This window comes from Lonchura striata, chromosome 11 (genome assembly GCF_050655825.1).
Source record: "Lonchura striata isolate lonStrDom1 chromosome 11, ASM5065582v1, whole genome shotgun sequence".
In the NCBI taxonomy this organism is placed as follows: domain Eukaryota; kingdom Metazoa; phylum Chordata; class Aves; order Passeriformes; family Estrildidae; genus Lonchura; species Lonchura striata.
In genome coordinates, this window is record NC_140713.1 from 8,950,943 (window position 1) to 8,969,707 (window position 18,765).

Sequence of the window (18,765 nt, forward strand, 5' to 3'; positions counted from 1 at the left end):
ATGATACAGCTCTGTGCATTTCCCTAAGCCTCACCTGCTTCAAAGGACCCCCAGACATCCTGCAGCTGCAGTGATGATAACACTGAGGCAGAGCAGGTGCCCTTTAGTCTCTGGATCCCAACTCCAGCATCATCTTTCTGTCTCCTGCAAGTTGTCTGAAAAAGAGAAGATGGTTCATGATTTGGTTTCTGTAGTTTCAGGCCTCTCCTCTGGTTCCCAGGCTTCCACTGAAGTACAGAATCCCCCCTGTAACAGGCAGTTCAGATGTAATTAGAAGCTTTTCAGCTCTCCCTGATTCTGCCTGGGTTCTGCTCGATGCCATGCACACAAACTGATTTATTGCATGCTATGGCACAGCACCTGTTTGATGTCAGCAATCCAGAAGTAGTTTCCCGAAGTCTCTGGTGCCACACTCCCCCCCGATCCTGCCCCGGCTAGCTGTCCGGTGGGGTGAGAGGGGCAACTGAAGCACCCTCCGCTGGACCCCCAGGGGCTTTGGAGAATGCTCCATGGGTCTTCCGAGCGCTGCTAGACCCCACGGCAGTGGGAGAAAGAGAGGCTCCTGTCAGGGTTGTATCCAAGATTTATTGCAGCCCAACCGGGGCTAAGAACACCCGAACAATCCTGCTGCCAAGAGCAGCTGACAGGTGCTTGCAGCGCCTTATAACCGGGGAGGGAGGGGAACCGGCTGACCAATGGGGATGGGGTGAGGGGTGGCTCTGGTGTGGGGTGATGTGCATGGGATCCAATGAGGGGCAGACGTAGGAGGGGTCCCCAGACCCCTGTCCAACCACCCGGCACCCAGGGTAGAAGCTTCTAGGTGTCCGGGAGGGGATGCCGAGTGACAGACAGGACGTCTGGGAGGGGGCAAGGGAGTGGGTAGGCACTTTAGGGGAGGATTGACATGTGGGGTAGGGCAGGAAAACCAGGGATAAACCAAATAGAACATGGGGGTACAGAGGAGCAAACCATTATATAATAAAACTTATAATAACACAACTCCACACTCTGATTTCTCTAAACCATGCAGAAAGCCCAGCACAGTGCATAGACAGGAAGGAAGAGCCTGGGCTGATCATAGCTTTGAGACCACAGATACCTTGTCCCTGTAGCAGGGGCTGCAGGACACATGCTGCAGACAAACTGCTTTTTGAGGCTGCTAGAGACAGTAAGGTTGTTAGAAATGACTGTATGTGAGTGAAGACCATCTAGTGCTGTTCTGTCCTATAGAGAGACAAAACTGGAGACAAGTGGTCTGGATTCACTTTCTGCTTTAGATCTTGTTCAAGCAGCTGCCTCCTCTCAGGGGCCAGTTCCCTCATCTGTATGTGGGTGTGTTTCCCTGTCCCCCAGAGGATGCTGTGGTTTCTAAAGATGACAAGCATCTGCTATAAAGACAAACCTCATGGGAGGAAGGGTAGAAACAAATAGAAAGGGTAAATAGAAATGTATGCATTTCTGGGGCTGAAACTTGTGAGATGCAGCAGAAGCTGGAGGAGGTCTGTGGTTGGTTGAGACTGTTTTTCCTTGTCTCCTATTTCCATAGAAACCCAGTGATGTCCTGACTCGGCAGTACCAGCATTTGTCTTTAAAAAACACCTGCCTGCTGCCCCTGGACCTTATGCTGGATGTGGAGCAGCCGTTCCTGGTCTGTGATGAGGACCAGCAGCCCCTCCCAGATGGCCAGGTGAGCAGCCCTGGACTCCTGCAGTGGGGTCTGAAGAGGAGGGATGTGGTGGTGCCTTTCTGTTGGGAGCTCCTTGAGTCAAGTGAGTCAAGAAGTTTATTCTGCAGCATCAGCAGTGGGCTGGCCTGTGCTGCATCAGCCAAGCTGCTGAAGGAATCAAAATTACCTGAACTGAGAAGATCCATCCTGGCTTTAAGGTACAGGGAGAAGGGAGCAGGCAAGCCATGCAGTAAAGGTGTCTCCTGGAAAGCATGCCAGCCTGCAGCAGCCACCCCCTTGTATTGGGGCTGAGCACAGAAACGTGGGCCTGAGGGAATCCTGGACTAGACTGTGGTGCCTGAAGTCAGACCCGTGCTGTAAAGAAATGAACCATGAACTGAGAAGTCCATGCTGGGGTCACACTTTGAGCATTTGCTGTTTCATGCTGTCAAGACCTTGGGACATCATCCCACAGGTGATTAATTACTGTTTGTGTCCTTGCAGCCTGTGACAGTGGATGTAGGGGAGACCTGTCATCTCTACATCGCGTTTGACCCAGCTTACGAACTGGGTTTTAACAGCTGGAAAACAAAGAAGGTTCTGAAGACAGGCATGGTCAGGGGCCATCCTTTTGTGGAGCATATCACCCTTCAGGGAGAAGTCCTCTTTCCAAATCTCCAAATCCAGCCCAGCACCCTGGAGTTTGGCTGCATCGTGGCTGGCACTGAAGAAGTGCGTTCTCTGGAGATCACCAGCTGCAGCCCATTTCCTGTCAAGTATCACTGGACATTCCATTCGGACAGCCAGGTGAACAAGTTGAGGTATGTGCACCTTTGCCCCTGCTTGAAGCTCTTCTTGCTGGTGTCCCGTTGGTACTTTGCAAAGAACAAAGCTGGTGGCCTAGGATCATGTGTCATGGTTTTACACTGGCACAATGTTAGCACTCTCATGAAAATGTAACTCTGTGAATTATTGTTGTGAGATATGATCAGGAACAGAGCAGAGTAGATTTAAGATTAATAATAAGGGAGAAACTTTATTAAACTACTGCTATAAAAGGAAAAAGAAAGAAAAAACATACACTAAAACTAAAATGAAAACTTTCTAAAACATTCTTTCTCCTCCCCCCACAATTCTAACAACTTATAGTGAGACACAACTTGGACTTTTAATCAGGTCTTTACTGTTTAGATAATTAGTACTTAGTTTATTGAGGGAGAGAGGAGTCTTTCTTGTGCTATAGACTCTTTAAGAAACAGAGTTGCCACATCTGCTATGGTGACACTTTGCCATGCACAGTGCTCTCACCACATTGCATGGATAGATTGCTCTTAGGATTTTTCTTTTTAAGGATGCTTTGCTAAGAGGAAAAAAACCCAACAGTTTAGTTTTTCATTTTTGGGACCGCAGTCCTCCCCATTTCCCCCTGAGGCAGAATGTCTAAGAACAGAGATGTTCCTTTTTCTTCTTTTCTGAAGACAGGGGGCATCACTACAACCCTCCTTAACTTTTCACTGTTCACTCTACTCTTGTCTTTTTCTCAGCTGTTGAAGCAGGTCTCTTGGCTCACTGTGCATCTTCTTAAAATACAGTCTCTCTTAGAGGAGAAATTGTTTCAGTTTATGGTTAACAAGAGAAAGTCTAGCTAAAAGCTACTCCATCATCTTCCCCGCCCAATTTTTTTTTCTTAACATCAGAGGTCTCAGGCTGAAATGAGACCTTCATTCTTCTTCTCTTTTAAACTGAGGAGGAGTAATATTTCACAAAGCTTTCATTTCTTAAGGAAGGGTTAAAAGTCACAAATTCCCCAGACACCGGGCTCTCTGCCTAGACTTCTAGTTTTTACACTGAGCACCTTGCCCCCCTTTCCTCCTCTGCCAGAGTACTATCAGCACTGTCACTGTCTCTTTGTCTCCAGAGAGACTCTGGGAGGAAACGCAAACATCCCAGATTCCTCCACCCTTCTATCTGCAGGGAGCCAGAGCCGGTTCTGGTCCACCCACCCTTGAGCCTACCTCAAGGGCTCAGCCAGGCCGCATGGCTTTCTTCCCCTCCCGCACCCAGCCACGGGCTGGGCAGGAGAGAATCTGCACTCTCTGATGACTGCAACTAAGGAGAGCTAGTTCCCCTCGGAGTTCGGCTTTTAACCCCTCTGTGTTCTCAGAAGTGTGTCTAACCTTCAGTAGTCAGACCAAACACTAATATCTAACCTTGACTACTAATTAACCTAACCCACTTCTTCCCGAGAAACTTCTTTTCTGTGTCAAACCACAACACCTGGCAAATAACACCGACCAGCTGTGGTCAGGCTGGATGCTCAGGGAATAGGTTTTCCAGCAGTTTGGTGCTGCATAGCCCCCACAGTGGTTTCCCCTGGGAAGGAAAGCTGGGGTGAAAGCTGCTTTCTCAGACCTCTGTGGCCTGAGGCAACATCCACCTTGATGAAGGGCTCCTAGTGCCAGCTCCCACAGTGCTGCTGAGGGCCCTTCTGGCCCCTCTGCTTTGGGATGGGTCCTCTCTGCAGGAGCTGCTCTCTGCTCCTTGCCTTCCTCCCTTGCATTGTGCTGCAGGATGCCCAGAAAGTCCCAAGACCAGAGAAAGAGCTACTTAGTGCCTGGGCTGATGCCGAACATCTTGTTACCTTCCCTTTTCTTCTTTGCTAGGACAACTCCTTTAGTGCCAGGACAATTTCATTCCCAGGGGTCAGCTTTCAGTGGACACCTTGGAGTCTTCACTCCTTTTTTTGGTGACACTTGTTACTCATTTTGACTTTTCCCCACTGCAACATGTACCTTATGGGTTCTGTTCTACTTGACATCAGGATTTGCTCATCACATCATCTCCTATCCCTGCCTCCCAGAGTTTCTACTTTAGAGGGGAAAATGTCATTGTCTGGGCACTGTGGTTCTGGGAAGTTGTCTCAAACCATTTTTTTAAATTAAAAGAAGCAGACTAGATGAATAGGGAGAGGCCGTGCAGGACATGTAGGGCTGCCCAAGGACGCTGTGCAGCACCTATGGAGAGCGTTGCTCCCCCTGGAATTCATCAGGTGGTCCATAGGGAATTTTTGCAGGAGCTTTTGCCATAGCACCTTGAGAAAGCAGCATTTAAAGCAGAGAGAGAGGAGAAGAGCCTCAGGAGTCAGATGAGCTGGGCCGCAGTCCTCCACTCAGCTTCAAGAGCCCTCATTCTGAGTCTCCTCCTTCTCTAAAAGCAATTCAGAAATGCTTTTTAAAGGCAAGTTGTGCATCAGAGAGAATTTCTACTGCCAGGAGACATCCCAGTTCACTGTAATGTAATGTATTAATTAATGGATTGATCCTTGAGTATGGGGGAAGATTTTCCCCATGGTCCCACCACTGGTCAGTGGCACGGATGCAGGATGAGATTAGGGTGATTCTGGCTGTTTGGGGAATAGGCCCTTCCAGGTACAGTTGTACTTTGCTCCAAGATGCTCTTCAGCATCCTTTTCCATGCTCAACACCTCAATCCTCCTGTCTTCCATCCAGGCTTTCAGTATCCTGCCACTGTCAGGTGTGCTGCAGCCAGGAGAAAGCCAGCAGGTCTCCTTCACCTTCTTTGGCCGCCTCAACACCATCTCTGATGTCACGGCGCTGTGCCATGTGGAGGGAGGCCCCACCTACGAGGTGGTGGTGACCGGGGAGGCCTCACATCTCACCTACTCTCTGAGCCTGCAGGAGATCAACTGTGGCTCTCAGGTACCACACACAGCCCTTGGCACAGCTCTTTGCTTGGCACCATGGCCAGCAGGTTCCTGCCCACCTCAGTCCAGGGCTCCCTCCCCTTCCCAGCCCCTTTGTTGGCCCTGGGGCTTGGAATACAACCTTTGAGGGACACATCTGGCATCCAAGCTGGTTTAAAATGGCCATCTCCAACCCTCTCCAAAACGTTGGGAGTGCCTCTTTTTCAGGGTACCAAAACTGCCTCCTGGGGCAGGCAGGGTCCCAGGGGAGTGCTCTGAGGGGTGTGTCCCTGAGAGATCCCTCTGCTGATCCATGCCTAAAGCCTGACCTCCAAGGAGATGCTCGTGTCTAAAGCTCTTGGTTAATCCACACAACAATCCAGGGAAGAAGTTGGGCTTCCAGTCACTACAGTTGGAGGGACTGTCCCAGAATAATTCCCACTTCACTGTTTTTCAGTTGAAAGCCCACAGATATTTCCAGCTGCTGGCCCTGTCTGTGTTGCCCTGTGTGACTCCCTTGTTGCATGTAGGTTGCTTGCCAATACTTGCATGCAGGTGTCTTTTCTCCTGCAATGCCTCAGTGCTGTCTCTGTTTCTCCTGGCTGTTGGTGACCCCTCAGAGTGCAGAGGGCCCGTGTCCCCCGGTTCATTTATTGCTGCCCCTCACACGGTTGTTACCACACCGCTGTGTGCTGCCAGAGCTCCCTGGTCCTGTGCAAGTGCCCTGTGTCTGGGGGTTCCCCGGGTTCCCAAGTGCCCTTATCTCCTCCCTGGTCCCTGCTCCCATGATGTGTCTGCTTCCAAGCCCAGGAGAGAGGAAGGAGATTCCCAGCAGCAGGCCTGAGTCTGTAACTTCCTGCTCCTGTGCCTTCTCTCCAGATGTTTAATGAAATTCATCACAGCACAGTCACCCTGTGGAACACTAGCAAAATTGAATTCAACTGGGTGCTAAAGCCCAGCGCTGCAGCCCAGCGTCTGCCTGGTGTGTTTCTGGTCAACCCCACCACTGTAAGTAGCACAAGTGACTGACCCCAGCCCTGTGCCAGGTGGCCCAGGATAGTGTTAAAGGGAAGAAAAAAAGGGGAGGGGGTGGAAGGGGGAAAAAAGTCGGCAGGGAAAACCCCAAACCCAGCCATGAGAGAGAGACAGGGCTGTAAGGAATTTCTGCTGGGGGCAGAGCAGGTCAAACAAGGGCTCTCCTGATCGACTCCCCCATGGCCTTGGCTGGTGGGTGGCTCTGCTGTCAGAGGCAGACACCAGCAGGAGGCACAAGTGTGTTGGTCACTGTCCTGTCCTGCTGTAAGGGGAGTAGAGGAGAATTCTTTTTGATCGATTTCTCAGACAAACAAAAAGGCACAAAACCAGCAAGTATTGTATCTGAAAACTGTTTATTGATAAAGAAAGGGCATGGTACTGACCAGAGTGGGGATAGGAAAGAGAACAGAGAGAGAAAAGGGAAATGGAGACAATAAACAGAGGACAGGGACAGAGCGATACCGCCAGAATGCTGGGCCACTCTGTCGGGTCCTGTTCGGCAGGTGGAGCATGTGCAGTTGTCCTAGTCCTGGTCATTTGTTACTTTTCAACACATTCAACAGTTTCCATTTCTTCATTGGTTACTGCAACAACTCTTCACCAACATTGGTATCACAACACAACATTCTCATTAAAAGAACTCTAAACTTCAGCAAAACTTCTTTTACAGAAGTCAACATTATAAAACACATAGCATTTAACAACTGTGAAAGCCAACATTGCAATATGTTTATCACAAAGGTGATGTGGTCTGATGGTTTCTTCTAGATGAGAACCTGTCTCCTCAGCCTGTCTGTCCCTTGATTCCCCATCAAACACTCTGATGCATTCCCTCCCTCTTCTCTTGTCCCTGCAGGGCTCCATTGCACCTGGCAAGAAGCAAGTGCTGAAATTCTCTTACATGCCAGGATTACCAGGAGCCTTCATCAGGACTTACCAGCTTAAAGTGGGTCACCTGGACCCAGAAAATATCTTCCTGAAAGGAGAAGCATCCTTTCCCATGATCAGTGTGAACCTGCCCTGGAACATCAAAGGTGGGCACTGCCTGTCTGCCCCCAGGAAGGGCTCCTCTGGTTTTGTTCCCTATCATATGCCCATAGGGCAGTTCATGCTCACCTCCACCAAGCCTGAAGGGTTGCAGGACTCCCAGACCAACTCAAGCCCTCTGGTTGCTTCATGAGTCTTGAGCAGAGGATGCCGTGTGGGCTTTGTCCCAGGAACCATCCTGCAGAGCTTGCCAGCACATCTGGCAGGGTCCTGAAGGATGATAGCTAGACTGAAGGGCTTGGGAAAGCTGTAAGAGAGGCTGGCAGGGCTTCTGGCAGGGCTGGATTTGTGTGACATTGCAGGGGATGGGATTCAGAGAGGAACAGCAGCATCCACTGCTTCCCAGCTTAAATGGGACTGGCACTTTGCTCACACTTCTCTTTGTGGATGTTTTCTTCCTTCAGAAAATGAAAAATATGAGAAGACACTGAAACGGCTCATAACACACCAGCAAATATTCAATCAGTGGAATAAATCAGTTGTTCGGAAGAAGACTCGGAGGCCAAAGACTGAGACCTTGAAGTCTCAGACCCTGAAAACTCAGACCACTGAGAGTCAGACCTTGAAGACTCGGAATCCAAAGACTCAGGACCTGAAGCCCCACATCCCTCGCTCTGGCACTGTAGTAAGAGCAGCTGCAGCCCCTCCTGTTGTGGCGCGGCATGCGCTCCTCTCGCCGCGGCACTCCGAACCGTGCCGTGCTGGGCGGTGAGGGAAGAGAACGGGCGGCCGCTTCCCCCTGCAAGCTCTGCAGTTCAGTTTGTGGCACGCGGGGACAGACGAAGGCGACACGGGACTTGGGGGTGAACGGGATGGTTTTATTCACTGAGCCCCAAGACCCCCTCGGGGGCGGGAGCAGAGGTTTTATACAGAACTCAGGAGGAGGGGTGTAGGAACAGTAACCACTAAGGGAATAGCAGGGGAGGAGTTTAGGGCAGAACTAACATGACAGGGAAGGTTCCAGGGAAAGGGGCAGGGAAAGGGAGGATTGGCAACTTGGAGATGAGGGGGTTTTTAGGGACTGGGGCGGGGGGAAACAGATATTAAACAAATATCAAATGAAAGAAAAACACACCACCGCATCTCCCTCTTTTCTTTTATAAAAGGAACGAGAATTCTGTGGTTTAAGCAAATTAATATAACATAAAATTATATGATAACTTTGTAAATTACTTAAAGGACATGAAAGACACATTATTGCATTTATAGGGCAGGAAGAGTAGTAACAGCCTAAATCAGACATAAGACTGTACAAAACTTGCTGTTTTGCTGCTCTGAGTAACAATCTAAAACAATGTAAATAATTGAAACTATTGAAATAGAATGAAATAATTGACAGAAATTAAACTAAAAAATTTAATTAGAATGATTAAAATTACAACTATCTAATTTAAATAAAATAATTAAATGGAATTATTGGAATTAAATATAATAAAAGATCAACTAAATATAACTAATAAATTTTTAAACTTCGCAGCAATGCAGCAAGCCTGAAGTGATATACTAGTTATGCGATTCCTGTAGCAATAATGGTTAAAAACACAGCCTTTAAGTCAAAAAATATTAGAAAAGACTGAATTAATTATAATTATAACAAAACAACTTAATAGAAAATCAAATTGTAACATTACATATTATTAAAAAAACATAAGTTGAAAGACATCAAAAAATGATAAACTAATTGTGATTACAACATATGAAACATATAAAAACTTCATCTGGAATATATAGAATTGTCCTAAACGAAAGTCCAAATTAAGGGTACAAAGCACAGCAGGATTTGTGACTTCATCTGATTTAGAATTTGCTTCGTTACAGCGCTTGCGATGTTCAGCTTCTTAAATTCTTAAAGCAGAGTCAGCGGATAACGGCGCTTGTCTTATAGCAGAGTCAGCGGATAGCGATGTGGTTTGTTCAATTTGAATGTTTGTTTGCGAGGTGGGCATAATATCTTGAGTATTAATTAACTGGGATGGTATTTCTTTCTATAAAATATAACTCAACAAATAGATTATTCAAAAAATAATTAAAAGCAAAAAGAGGAATTCATAGTTAAATAAAAAGGAGTATTGGGTAGGGTACATTAAGGAATAGGATAGGGGAATCAGACAATCACTTAATTAGTGATTGCCATGATTAACAGGGGGTATCGGTAAGGGGTGGACTGGGGTGCCGCCATTTTAGGGGGAAGACAAAATGACGGATCCCCAGTCCCGGGTTTCGGTTCCATTTCCTCGGAAGAAGATCCCTCCCGACCTTCCCCCCGGAGGAAGAGCCAGAAGAAGGACGGGGGAATATCCAACCCCGCCTCCCCCAATAGGGACTAGCCTCGTGCAGGGACGGTGCAGGGCTATTGGGAGAGAAATGGGACTGGCGGGAAGCCAGGGGCGGAAAAGAAGGGTCAAGGCGGGAAATGGGTCCCGAGCGGCGTGGCCAGCGCCATCTTGGGAGGGGGTGCCAAATACACTGCACTTGGCCTGAGCAGTGTCCGGCAGGGCACTTGGGGCGGCTCGGCCACAGCAATCCCCAAGGGAGGATAGGAAAGGGTTTTAGGAAAGTCTGAGGGGATGGGGATATAGGGAGCTTCACAGAAGCAAAAAGGGGAAATTTATAGGAGGGGGGGGGGGGCCCAACGCAGCTGGATGTCGACGCAATGCGTGGGTGTAAAGGGTCTCTTTTAATAACTCTCCTATAGCTAACGTGTCGCCCTCTTAGCTGTTCCCTACTGGTGTCTTTTCTACCCCCTCCGTCCAGCCCAGAATGGGGAGGGGAGGATAGAGAAGACAACTTTTTCGAGGAGAAGAAAAAGCGATCCAATCTAGGTCCCCACAGAAGACTAGGCGAAGGATAGCACTCAGTGCTAGCTTCCCCCAGAAAAGGAAAACCCACCCACCTGCCAGGGACATGCAAGGCTACAGCCCCAGTCTGGGCGCAGACGGGGGTTAAAACGCAAAAAAAAAAAAGTGGCAGACCCAGCCGCCCGTCGGGGCGATCCCCACCCCGTGTAGCCTACCTTACCTTGCAGGCTCGGACGGAGATGGCTTGAATCTTCTCTTTGACTCGATGGAAAAGTCGCGCTAAAAACTGGGGATGTTCCTTCCCGGTTTTGGCCCTTCCGGAGGCCTGGGTGTTCCCGTTAAACCAAGACTCGTCCCCGAAACCTTTGTTTCAGCCACTATCAGCCTCCGGTGGTCTCGCTGCAGATGCTGACCGAGGAACGAACCTCTTCTCGGTCAGCCCCTCTTCAGGCTCCCCCGAGCCGCTGCCAAAACCGCCCTCTGTGTCCTCGGGTAAGTCTGCCCGCCAAAAAGCTCTGCAGCCCAGCTGCCCGTGCAGCGCGGCTGCTCCAGGGCGGGTAGATGGCGAGAACAAAGAGGTCCCGGAGCCTCAATCTTTTTCGCTCGGCACTCAGCTCCTCATAGCATCCGGCAGAGCTTTTACGTCCGTAGATTTTCCTCTTCCCTCCTTCTTCTTCTGTGAGGCAGGCGCCCCCACGAATTTGCCCGTTTTTTCTACAAGACGAAGGAGGGAACCATCCTCTGCTACCATATGTTGTGGCGCGGCATGCGCTCCTCTCACCGCGGCACTCCGAGCCGTGCCGTGCTGGGCGGTGAGGGAAGAGAACGGGCGGCCGCTTTCCCCTGCAAGCTCTGCAGTTCAGTTCGTGGTGCACGGGGACAGACGAAGGTGACACGGGACTTGGGGGTGAACGGGATGGTTTTATTCAGTGAGCCCCAAGACCCCCTCGGGGGCGGGAGCAGAGGTTTTATACAGAACTCAGGAGGAGGGGGGTAGGAACAGTAACCACTAAGGGAATAGCAGGGGAGGAGTTTAGGGCAGAACTAACATGACAGGGAAGGTTCCAGGGAAAGGGGCAGGGAAAGGGAGGATTGGCAACTTGGAGATGAGGGGGTTTTTAGGGATGGGGGGGGGGGGGAACAGATATTAAACAAATATCAAATGAAAGAAAAACACACCACCGCACCCTCCCCATGTCACCTGAGCCCCTTGCACCCCACAGCAGCTTCCCAGTGCCCTGATGACATCTGGGACCTCCCTGCCCACCTAGATCGTTGTGTCACCTCAGCATTACCCCTAGGGCTGCCACTCTGGTCATGGTCTCTTTTGGGGCTACAGCAGCTTCCTGGCTACCCCAGGGACAGATCCTGAAAGCCATACTCCAGGGATGGAGTTGATGGTGCTTTGAAGGAGATGCAGGTCATTGCTGGGGAGTTTGTTGGTCCCAGCCCAAGCCCTGCCAGATTTACAGACCAAACAGCGGCTGCCTGATTGCACCCTGGGGCTGTGCTGGCAGTGCTCATCTCCAGGAGGCACCAGCTTGTCCCAGTTCCCTTTCAAAACAGTTTTTGTCCAAGCTGCCTTGGTACTGGCTGGGGGCAGGCAAGTATCTGGAGCTCTGGAATGTTCCTGGCTTGTCTGTCTGCCTGGTCAGATCAGCTTTGCTAACAGTGTCTGGGCAGGCAGAGATGCTGGAGTTGCGTCCCTGGAGATGAGGTCCTGGCTAAGAGAGCAGGAGGTGTCACAGACACTGAGCAGCCAGACAGGAGGACCCCACACCCCCTCTCAACGAGAGCAGCGTGGGATCCTTTCTCAGGTGCAAGCTGGGCCTTGGGAAGGACCTTTGCTAACCAGCCACTGTCTTCCCTTTCCTCAGTCAAACTCTCAGATGCAGATAAAGATGATGAGGATGCTGATAGAGAAGCCTTTTCTGGAGCTGCAGAAAGCGCTTCCATCCCATCCCCCGAAGAGCAGGTTCCCTGACGAGGAGCTGTGCCAGAGTCTTGGCAAGTGAGTAGGGCCTTCCAGCCCCATCTCCAGGTGTTCCCGTGGGAAACACCCAGCCATGTCCCCTTCTCCTTGTGTCCTTGTGTCTGCAGAGCTGGGAATAGCCTGGACTTCAGAAAGGGTCTGGTCCCAGTGGCTGTGACATGCTACATGGGAGCAGCAGAGTGTCCTCCCTTCCCCAGCACCATGCTGAGCTTTGGACTGCTCAGCTCCCCACAGGTGTTGGGGTTCTGTCCCTAGAGCTGGGGGACCCAGTGCAGACCTTCAAGCCCTTCCAGACAGCATAAATTCTGTCCCTGCTGACTAGCTCTGAAAGAGACAGCTCCCAGCTGATGTTGTGGTTCCAACTAACAGAGCACACTATACAAAAGGAGAAGGGAGTTGCACATGTCAGCAAACCCTTTAAAACCCAAAGTCAGATGGCTTGAATCCTGGTGGGGTGGCAGGGCTTATCCAGGTAACTTGGTCCATCCCTTTGCACCATCATGATGCAGCACAAGCACGAGAGGGGCTTCAATTCAGGAAGAAGATGCTGTGCAGAACAGATCATGTGGTCTGGTTGCAGAGCAGTGAAGATTTCCTGCGCGGCAAACCTTATTCCTAGCCCGCAAAGCAATTTCAAGCTCAGGCTGTACACCAGGCTAGGCAGTTCCGCTGAGACCAGTGGAGGCCGAGTGGATTCACCTATACTGGCTTTTCATGGCAGAGGAGCTATGGCCAATGTCCATTTTAAACTAATTTTATTTCCAGGTACCATTAGTAGCTCCACTCCTCCTGACTTCCCAAAGTCATTGCCAGGTGGTCAGGCCATGGGTTTCATGGACTTGAGCTGAATTTTTACAGCAGTGAATAAAGAAATAGCCTCTGCATTTGTATCCTCTGTACACTTGGACAAGTAGCCATGCTTAAGGACGGTGGTTTAAGGACTGTCCTTACTCCTCCTTGCAGAGCTGAGCTGTTTGAGTATGTCCTGGACATGGGCCCTGTCCTTAAGGGTCACACTGAGAGAAGCACTCTGGAGATCACCAACCCTGGGCAGATCTATGTGTCCTTCCAGGTCGATGTATCTGTCCTGCAGAACACAGGTAAGCAGTGCTGGAGACACTTCTGTGGCCTTGAAGGATGTGTCTCAGACAGATTAGCTTAAGCCACTGAACCTGGGGAGGTTTCTGAGCTTTATCTTCTCAGTGGCCCTGCTGGGAGCTTTCGAGGCAGAACTCTCCTGGCCAACCATGCCCAGGGAGCTGGTCTGCCTGTGACTGCCCTAATGCTCCTGTGCAGGGGCCAGATGGGCTCATCGCCCTGGTCACCTCTCAGCATCTTCTGCCCTTGGCTCCCACGAGCAGCAAGTTTTGGGCACTCTTTTGCCAACCAGTGGGGTCTGCTGTGTTTTGGAAGTGCTTTGTTTGGAGTTCACACTGTCACAGCACTTGAATTCAGCCTTTACTGAGGAAGCAGCCTGTGAGATCCTCAGGTGGATCAAAAGAGGCTTCCAAAAGAGGCCTTGAGGCAAGGCTGCACTTCCATCACACAGTGGCTCACTGTGTCTGAGGGGTGTTCAGGTGCACTCTTAAGTTTTTGTTCAGGTCACAGCACAGTGTGGGGCTTTCCCTAGACCTCTCAGCCAGGACATCTGTAAGGCCCTAACGTGCTTATACACATTTTGTGTTTTCTGCGTACCTCAGCTGCTTTGTTGCTTCATCTGTTTGTTTTTTGCTTCATCTGTTCAAGGTTTCAGTGTGGACCTGGGCCTGATGAGGAGCCTGCCCCCCAGCCACACCGTGGTGCTTGAAGTGCGCTTTGAAAGTGCCCACCAGTCACCGGGTGACATGGATGCGGTGCTGCCCATAGAGGTACCACAGCTCTTGGGGCAGCCAGCAGGCTGGGCACAGCAGCAGATGTCGCCTGCACCCTCCACTGAATTCTCTTTCCTTCTCCAGGTGACAAATGGCCCCACATATTACATCCGCCTCCATGCCACCGTGTCTGAACAGTCGCTCGAGCTCTCCAAGAACAGACTGCACTTCTCTGACACCCTCATTGGGCAGTGCCAGGTTGAGACCATTCGACTCTACAACTGGTTCCGAGCACCCTGCAAATGGTTCATTACTGCCACCAAGCCTGTTCGGAAGGTAAAGCACAGGCAACACTGAACACGTAACTTCTTGGTTGGGTTGTCTTTGTGAGACTCTTGCCCTTTCTGCTCCTGTGGCTGCCTGAGCACTTGGGTCTACGTGTTTGAGGAAGCTTCTGAGGGTCTGGATCCAGGCTGGTTTGCCTGGACCTGTTCCATTAGCTGATGCTTCGCTTTTCTGCCGTCTTCGCCCATTCCTCCTCCTCTGAAGACAGTAGTTCCCTATCTGCCTGCCCTGTCTCCAGCTCTGGGCTTTGGGGCCACACTTGGTTTGGCTGTGTGTCTCCTGTGGGTGCTCTCAGCACCATATCAGTGTCTCAGAGCATGAGGAGACCTCACACGGTTGGTTTCTGTGCCCAGATCAATCACCTCAAATACACAACACCAGCCGTACGTCAGAAGCGGCGGGTGCTGGAGGATGAGCCCTGTCCCTTTGAAGTGACGCCCTCCAAAGGAACCCTTGGTGCAGGAAAGTGGCAGAACTTGCAAGTCCAGTTTACACCCAAGAAGGAGGTGAGATTGGCAGGTGTCAGCCCAGGAAGCCTGTCTGGCAATCTGGAAATGAGGGCTTGGTGCAGAGGGTGTGGTGTGAGCTCTGCCTTCACAGGGAGCTTTCTGCAAGGTCTTTACTCTGTGTGGCTCAGTTCACCCCACAGAGCACTCCCATGAGATGTGCTTTGAAATGCCCACAGGGACCTTGCACAGAGAGCGCCAGGGCTCTGAGGATGCCTCTCAGCATATGGGGGGATGTGCCCAACTCCCCTCAGCCTCCCCCTTGCCTGGCTGTATTTGCAGCTGCAACACTCAGTACAGAGCAGCTGCCCACTCGCAGAGGATAATCCTGGAATGGCCAGTCAAGGCTCATCCTGCTGCAGGACTGACAGACAAAACAGCCACCACACACCTTCCTGGGCATGGTGGGACAGTCTCCTGTAGTGGTGTGCTGCCAGCAGTCCCTGGGGCTCTGGCCTGCCTGCACACTCCCAAAAGTAGTTTGCCTGTGGCCGCTGGGTCTCAGAAACTGGCAGTGTGTACCAGCATGGACACAAGTGCTTCTGTGCCCACCAACATCCTAGGGATCTTTTAATTGCTCAAGAGATGTAACCATCTTGTGTCTGGCTTTGACCAGAGCCAAACACTAAGCAGACAAGATGACCCTTATTTGTGGCCAGTGAGAGCTGATTTGCCTCTCTCCTGGAGCTGATGTTTGCCTGATGCAGCAGTGCCAGGACAGTGTCTGGACACTGTAACCCTGAGGGCCCTTCCCATGAGCATTGCACTTCTGCATGCATGACTAGGGGAAAATGCCTGACAGTCCATTGTACATGCACCTGCTACCAAATACCCAGTTACAGTGCACACCAGGATTCATCCCAGTTACTCAGACCCAGACTACTACAGATGCTGTAGTCCCTAGCAGAAGTAAATATCTGGTTTCCATTCACCTTGGAGGGACTGATAACACCCTGACCTTTGGGCAAGCATTGTTATATTTAGGGTCCTGTCACTTGGGACTTCATGGATGAGTTTTCTGCACTTTCCTCTTTTCAGAGGTCTTACAAGAATGAGCTGAAGCTTAACATTTGTGGGAGCAGCAAACACTTAAAGCTGCACCTCTCAGGACAAGGTCTGGAGCCACGGTTGAAGTTCAGCCCTCGAGCACTAAAGATGGGATGGATGCTGGTGGACAGCAATGGGCTGGAGGCCACAGTGGTGGTGAAGAACCCATGCAACTTCCCCATTGAGTTTTACTCCCTGGATTTTGATGAGCAGTACCTTGAGGAGGAGAAGGTGAGAAGGCAGGTCTGGCCCCCATGTGCATGCTGCCCAAGCTTCACAGCACTCCAGCATTCCCAGGCTTGTGCCAGGGAGATGGAGGCAATCGCCAGGGCAAAGCCAACTGTGCTGACATGCTCTGGGAGAACCTAAACTAAATAGTTCATGTCATTGGGAGGAAGGGAGGAGACAGAATATGGGTTTGTTGAGTCTGTGTAATGAAAGGCAAGCAAAGGAGTGTTGTGTATGGTTTCTCTTCCCTACATACACAGATCCTGCAGGTGGCAGTGGGGTCCGAGTATCAAAATAACTTTTTTATGCCTCCACGTGCCGTGGGTGAGACGCTGCCCCCAGAGGTGCTGGAGGACTATGAAGCACGGAGGATGCTGAATGCTCAACAGGCAAATCTGAAGGCCAGAGCTGAGGCTGAGGCTGAAGCCATGGGCAAGGCAGCACCAGGTCAGAAAAACAGTGAGGGTTTGGCGGTGTCTGTTTTGACTGTGGTCACAGTGGGACTGCAGCCCATACACCCTGAACTCTCCTGTCACCTTGCTCTCCAGCATGCTTTTAGCAGCTGCCTGTTCCCCAGCTTGGTGAAGGAGCTCTTGGCTGAAGGGCTGTGGCATCCTCTACCAACCCTGAGTGTAGCCAAAGCAAGCTCCTATCTGCCTGCTATAAATTGGGGAAATAATCAGGATATTCCCTAGTGTCCCTTAGCCACAAAGACTAGGACTGGATGAGTTCCTCAGCCAGTAGGGCCAGGTCTAATATCACTATATTTGCACTTTCCTAGCAACAAAAGAACAAGCTCATCTTGCTTTCACCAAGTTTCCTTTCCTGGGATCTGAGGGGATGGGGAGGATGGTGAGGATCAAAGGTAGGCCGGAGGCTGACCTGGTTTTGCACTGCAGCACATCACAGGACTCTCACGTTCTGTCCTGAGTCCATGGTGAAAGGCACTGGCAGTCCTGTCTCTCGGGCTGTCATGCGCCACCTGAGCATTGATGCATCTTCAGAGAGGCAGCCCAGAGGGATTGTTGTCATCATCCATGGGCCACCCCGGGCAGGTACGTCAGCTGCAGCCCAGGGCTGCAGGGAGAGGGCGGGCAGGAGGAACGTATCCTGGTGGGCCATGGTGCTTAAGGCAAAGTCCTCAGCTGAACAGGAGGTGGAGATGATCCTCTTGGCTCTAGAATTCAGAGCTTGTACCCACGCTCTAGCTGCCTCCCCCATGGCCTCCTCTGGAGGAGCACTTGCTTTCTCACTGCCCTTTTAACTTTGAAATCTTGCTGGAGATATTTCCATGGCCTGTCCCTGCAATGCTTCCTGTGCCAGTGTCACCAAGCATCCTCCTCTCTCTCTCAGGAAAGACAGAGATAGCAGCAGGCCTGTGTCAGTACTATGATGCTGCTTATATATCCATTGACACCGTGGTGAAAGAGGCCATGGCCAACAATGGGAGCCCAGCAGGACTCAGTGCCCGGGAGCTCTGCACCAACGCTGCCATGGAGCCAAAAGGCAACGATGAAGATAATGGTGGTAAGGACCCAGAGCCAGTGCTTGAGAAACCCACCACGACTGTCCACTTCTGCTTACTCAGAGGAGCAGATTTTCAGTCCTTGGGTCTCTTAGGGAACATGGCTGAAGTGCATCACTGGCTTACCTAAAAAAAGAAAAAGAAATCAATTTTAAGGGCTCAGTCAGAGGTTCTTTTATAGCCCCCTTTGCTGCCATTCTGGGTACATGTTCGTTTTTCTAGGGGTGGTGAAGCACGACTGTCTCTTTCCCAAATACTTTATATTTCCTCAAAGCTGAATTGAGTTTGCTCCTCATGGGCAGCAGGCAGAACTGCTGCTCACTTGAACAAGGAAAAAGCCTTCTGAAGTGGCTCATTAAGCACAAAAGGACTGACTGTGAGTGTAACCTTGCAAAGGAGAGGAAGGGAAGGACAGCCTCGCAGAGGAATTTCCAATGAGAGACATGCTCCAGATGAGCTCTTTTCTCCAGAGATTTACCCATGCCCACTGTCAGGTGACAGCTCCTGCATGCTGGGCTGTTCTATCTGTGAGACTGGAGACTTTCATGAAACTTCCTGGGCACTTGGTACCCTGAGCTCTGCAGGGTGAGGCCAGACCTGGCTCGGTGCAGGGGGAAGTTTTGCTTTGCTCAGTTTTGAACCTGGCTGGGCTGGGAGCTGGTGGAAGGAAGAAGAGTCTGGGTCCCAGCTGGGCTTTTCCCGTAGGAGGATTTAGCTTCAGTGGAGACAGGTGATGCAAGTGGGGCAGGGCTGCAGGTCTCCCCAGGAGAATGAAGGATGGGTGCAGAGTATGGGAACAATGCTCCTGGAGGCCAAATCTTTGGCTTGATCCGCAGGGGAACTGCTGTGCAAGCAGCATCACCTGTGTGCACAGTTGTTAGGAGGGACACAGTGCTGGCTTTCAAATCAAGTATGGGATGGTGTGCTTTGCCATGATGCTAAGAGAAGAAGGGAGGAGCTGCTTCTGGGAAACAGTGCTCCCAGTGCCCAGCAGGCTGGAGAAAAAGGACAATGTTCCTTCCCAGGGTTGTGCCCATTGCAGTGAAAGGTGCCTGCTTGCT

General features: G+C 50.9%; 2 protein-coding genes and 1 long non-coding RNA gene across 3 annotated transcripts in view; 2 read left to right on the forward strand and 1 right to left on the reverse strand.

Moving 5' to 3' along the window:
- LOC146766397 (uncharacterized) overlaps positions 1-668 on the reverse strand; it is a 17,392-nt gene extending 16,724 nt beyond the window's left edge. The window contains exons 1-2 of the long non-coding RNA XR_014957741.1: positions 361-668; positions 35-155 (exon numbers count right to left, since the gene is read on the reverse strand). This is a non-coding gene — a long non-coding RNA (uncharacterized LOC146766397). The remainder of the gene's footprint in view (positions 1-34; positions 156-360) is intronic.
- LOC146766398 (axonemal central pair apparatus protein HYDIN-like) overlaps positions 1-5,163 on the forward strand; it is a 6,857-nt gene extending 1,694 nt beyond the window's left edge. Inside the window, exons 3-4 of the mRNA XM_085589232.1 lie at positions 1,547-1,687; positions 2,171-5,163. Coding sequence (XP_085445358.1) covers positions 1,547-1,687; positions 2,171-2,626 — 597 coding nt within the window. The 3' untranslated portion in view covers positions 2,627-5,163. The remainder of the gene's footprint in view (positions 1-1,546; positions 1,688-2,170) is intronic.
- The window catches only part of LOC144247094 (axonemal central pair apparatus protein HYDIN-like), an 18,864-nt gene continuing 5,140 nt past the window's right edge, over positions 5,042-18,765 (forward strand). The window contains exons 1-14 of the mRNA XM_085589346.1: positions 5,042-5,059; positions 5,176-5,385; positions 6,249-6,377; positions 7,261-7,438; positions 7,856-8,076; positions 12,127-12,260; positions 13,206-13,342; positions 13,989-14,110; positions 14,198-14,389; positions 14,752-14,904; positions 15,943-16,182; positions 16,440-16,626; positions 17,079-17,234; positions 17,533-17,706. Coding sequence (XP_085445472.1) covers positions 5,042-5,059; positions 5,176-5,385; positions 6,249-6,377; positions 7,261-7,438; positions 7,856-8,076; positions 12,127-12,260; positions 13,206-13,342; positions 13,989-14,110; positions 14,198-14,389; positions 14,752-14,904; positions 15,943-16,182; positions 16,440-16,626; positions 17,079-17,234; positions 17,533-17,706 — 2,251 coding nt within the window. The remainder of the gene's footprint in view (positions 5,060-5,175; positions 5,386-6,248; positions 6,378-7,260; positions 7,439-7,855; positions 8,077-12,126; positions 12,261-13,205; positions 13,343-13,988; positions 14,111-14,197; positions 14,390-14,751; positions 14,905-15,942; positions 16,183-16,439; positions 16,627-17,078; positions 17,235-17,532; positions 17,707-18,765) is intronic.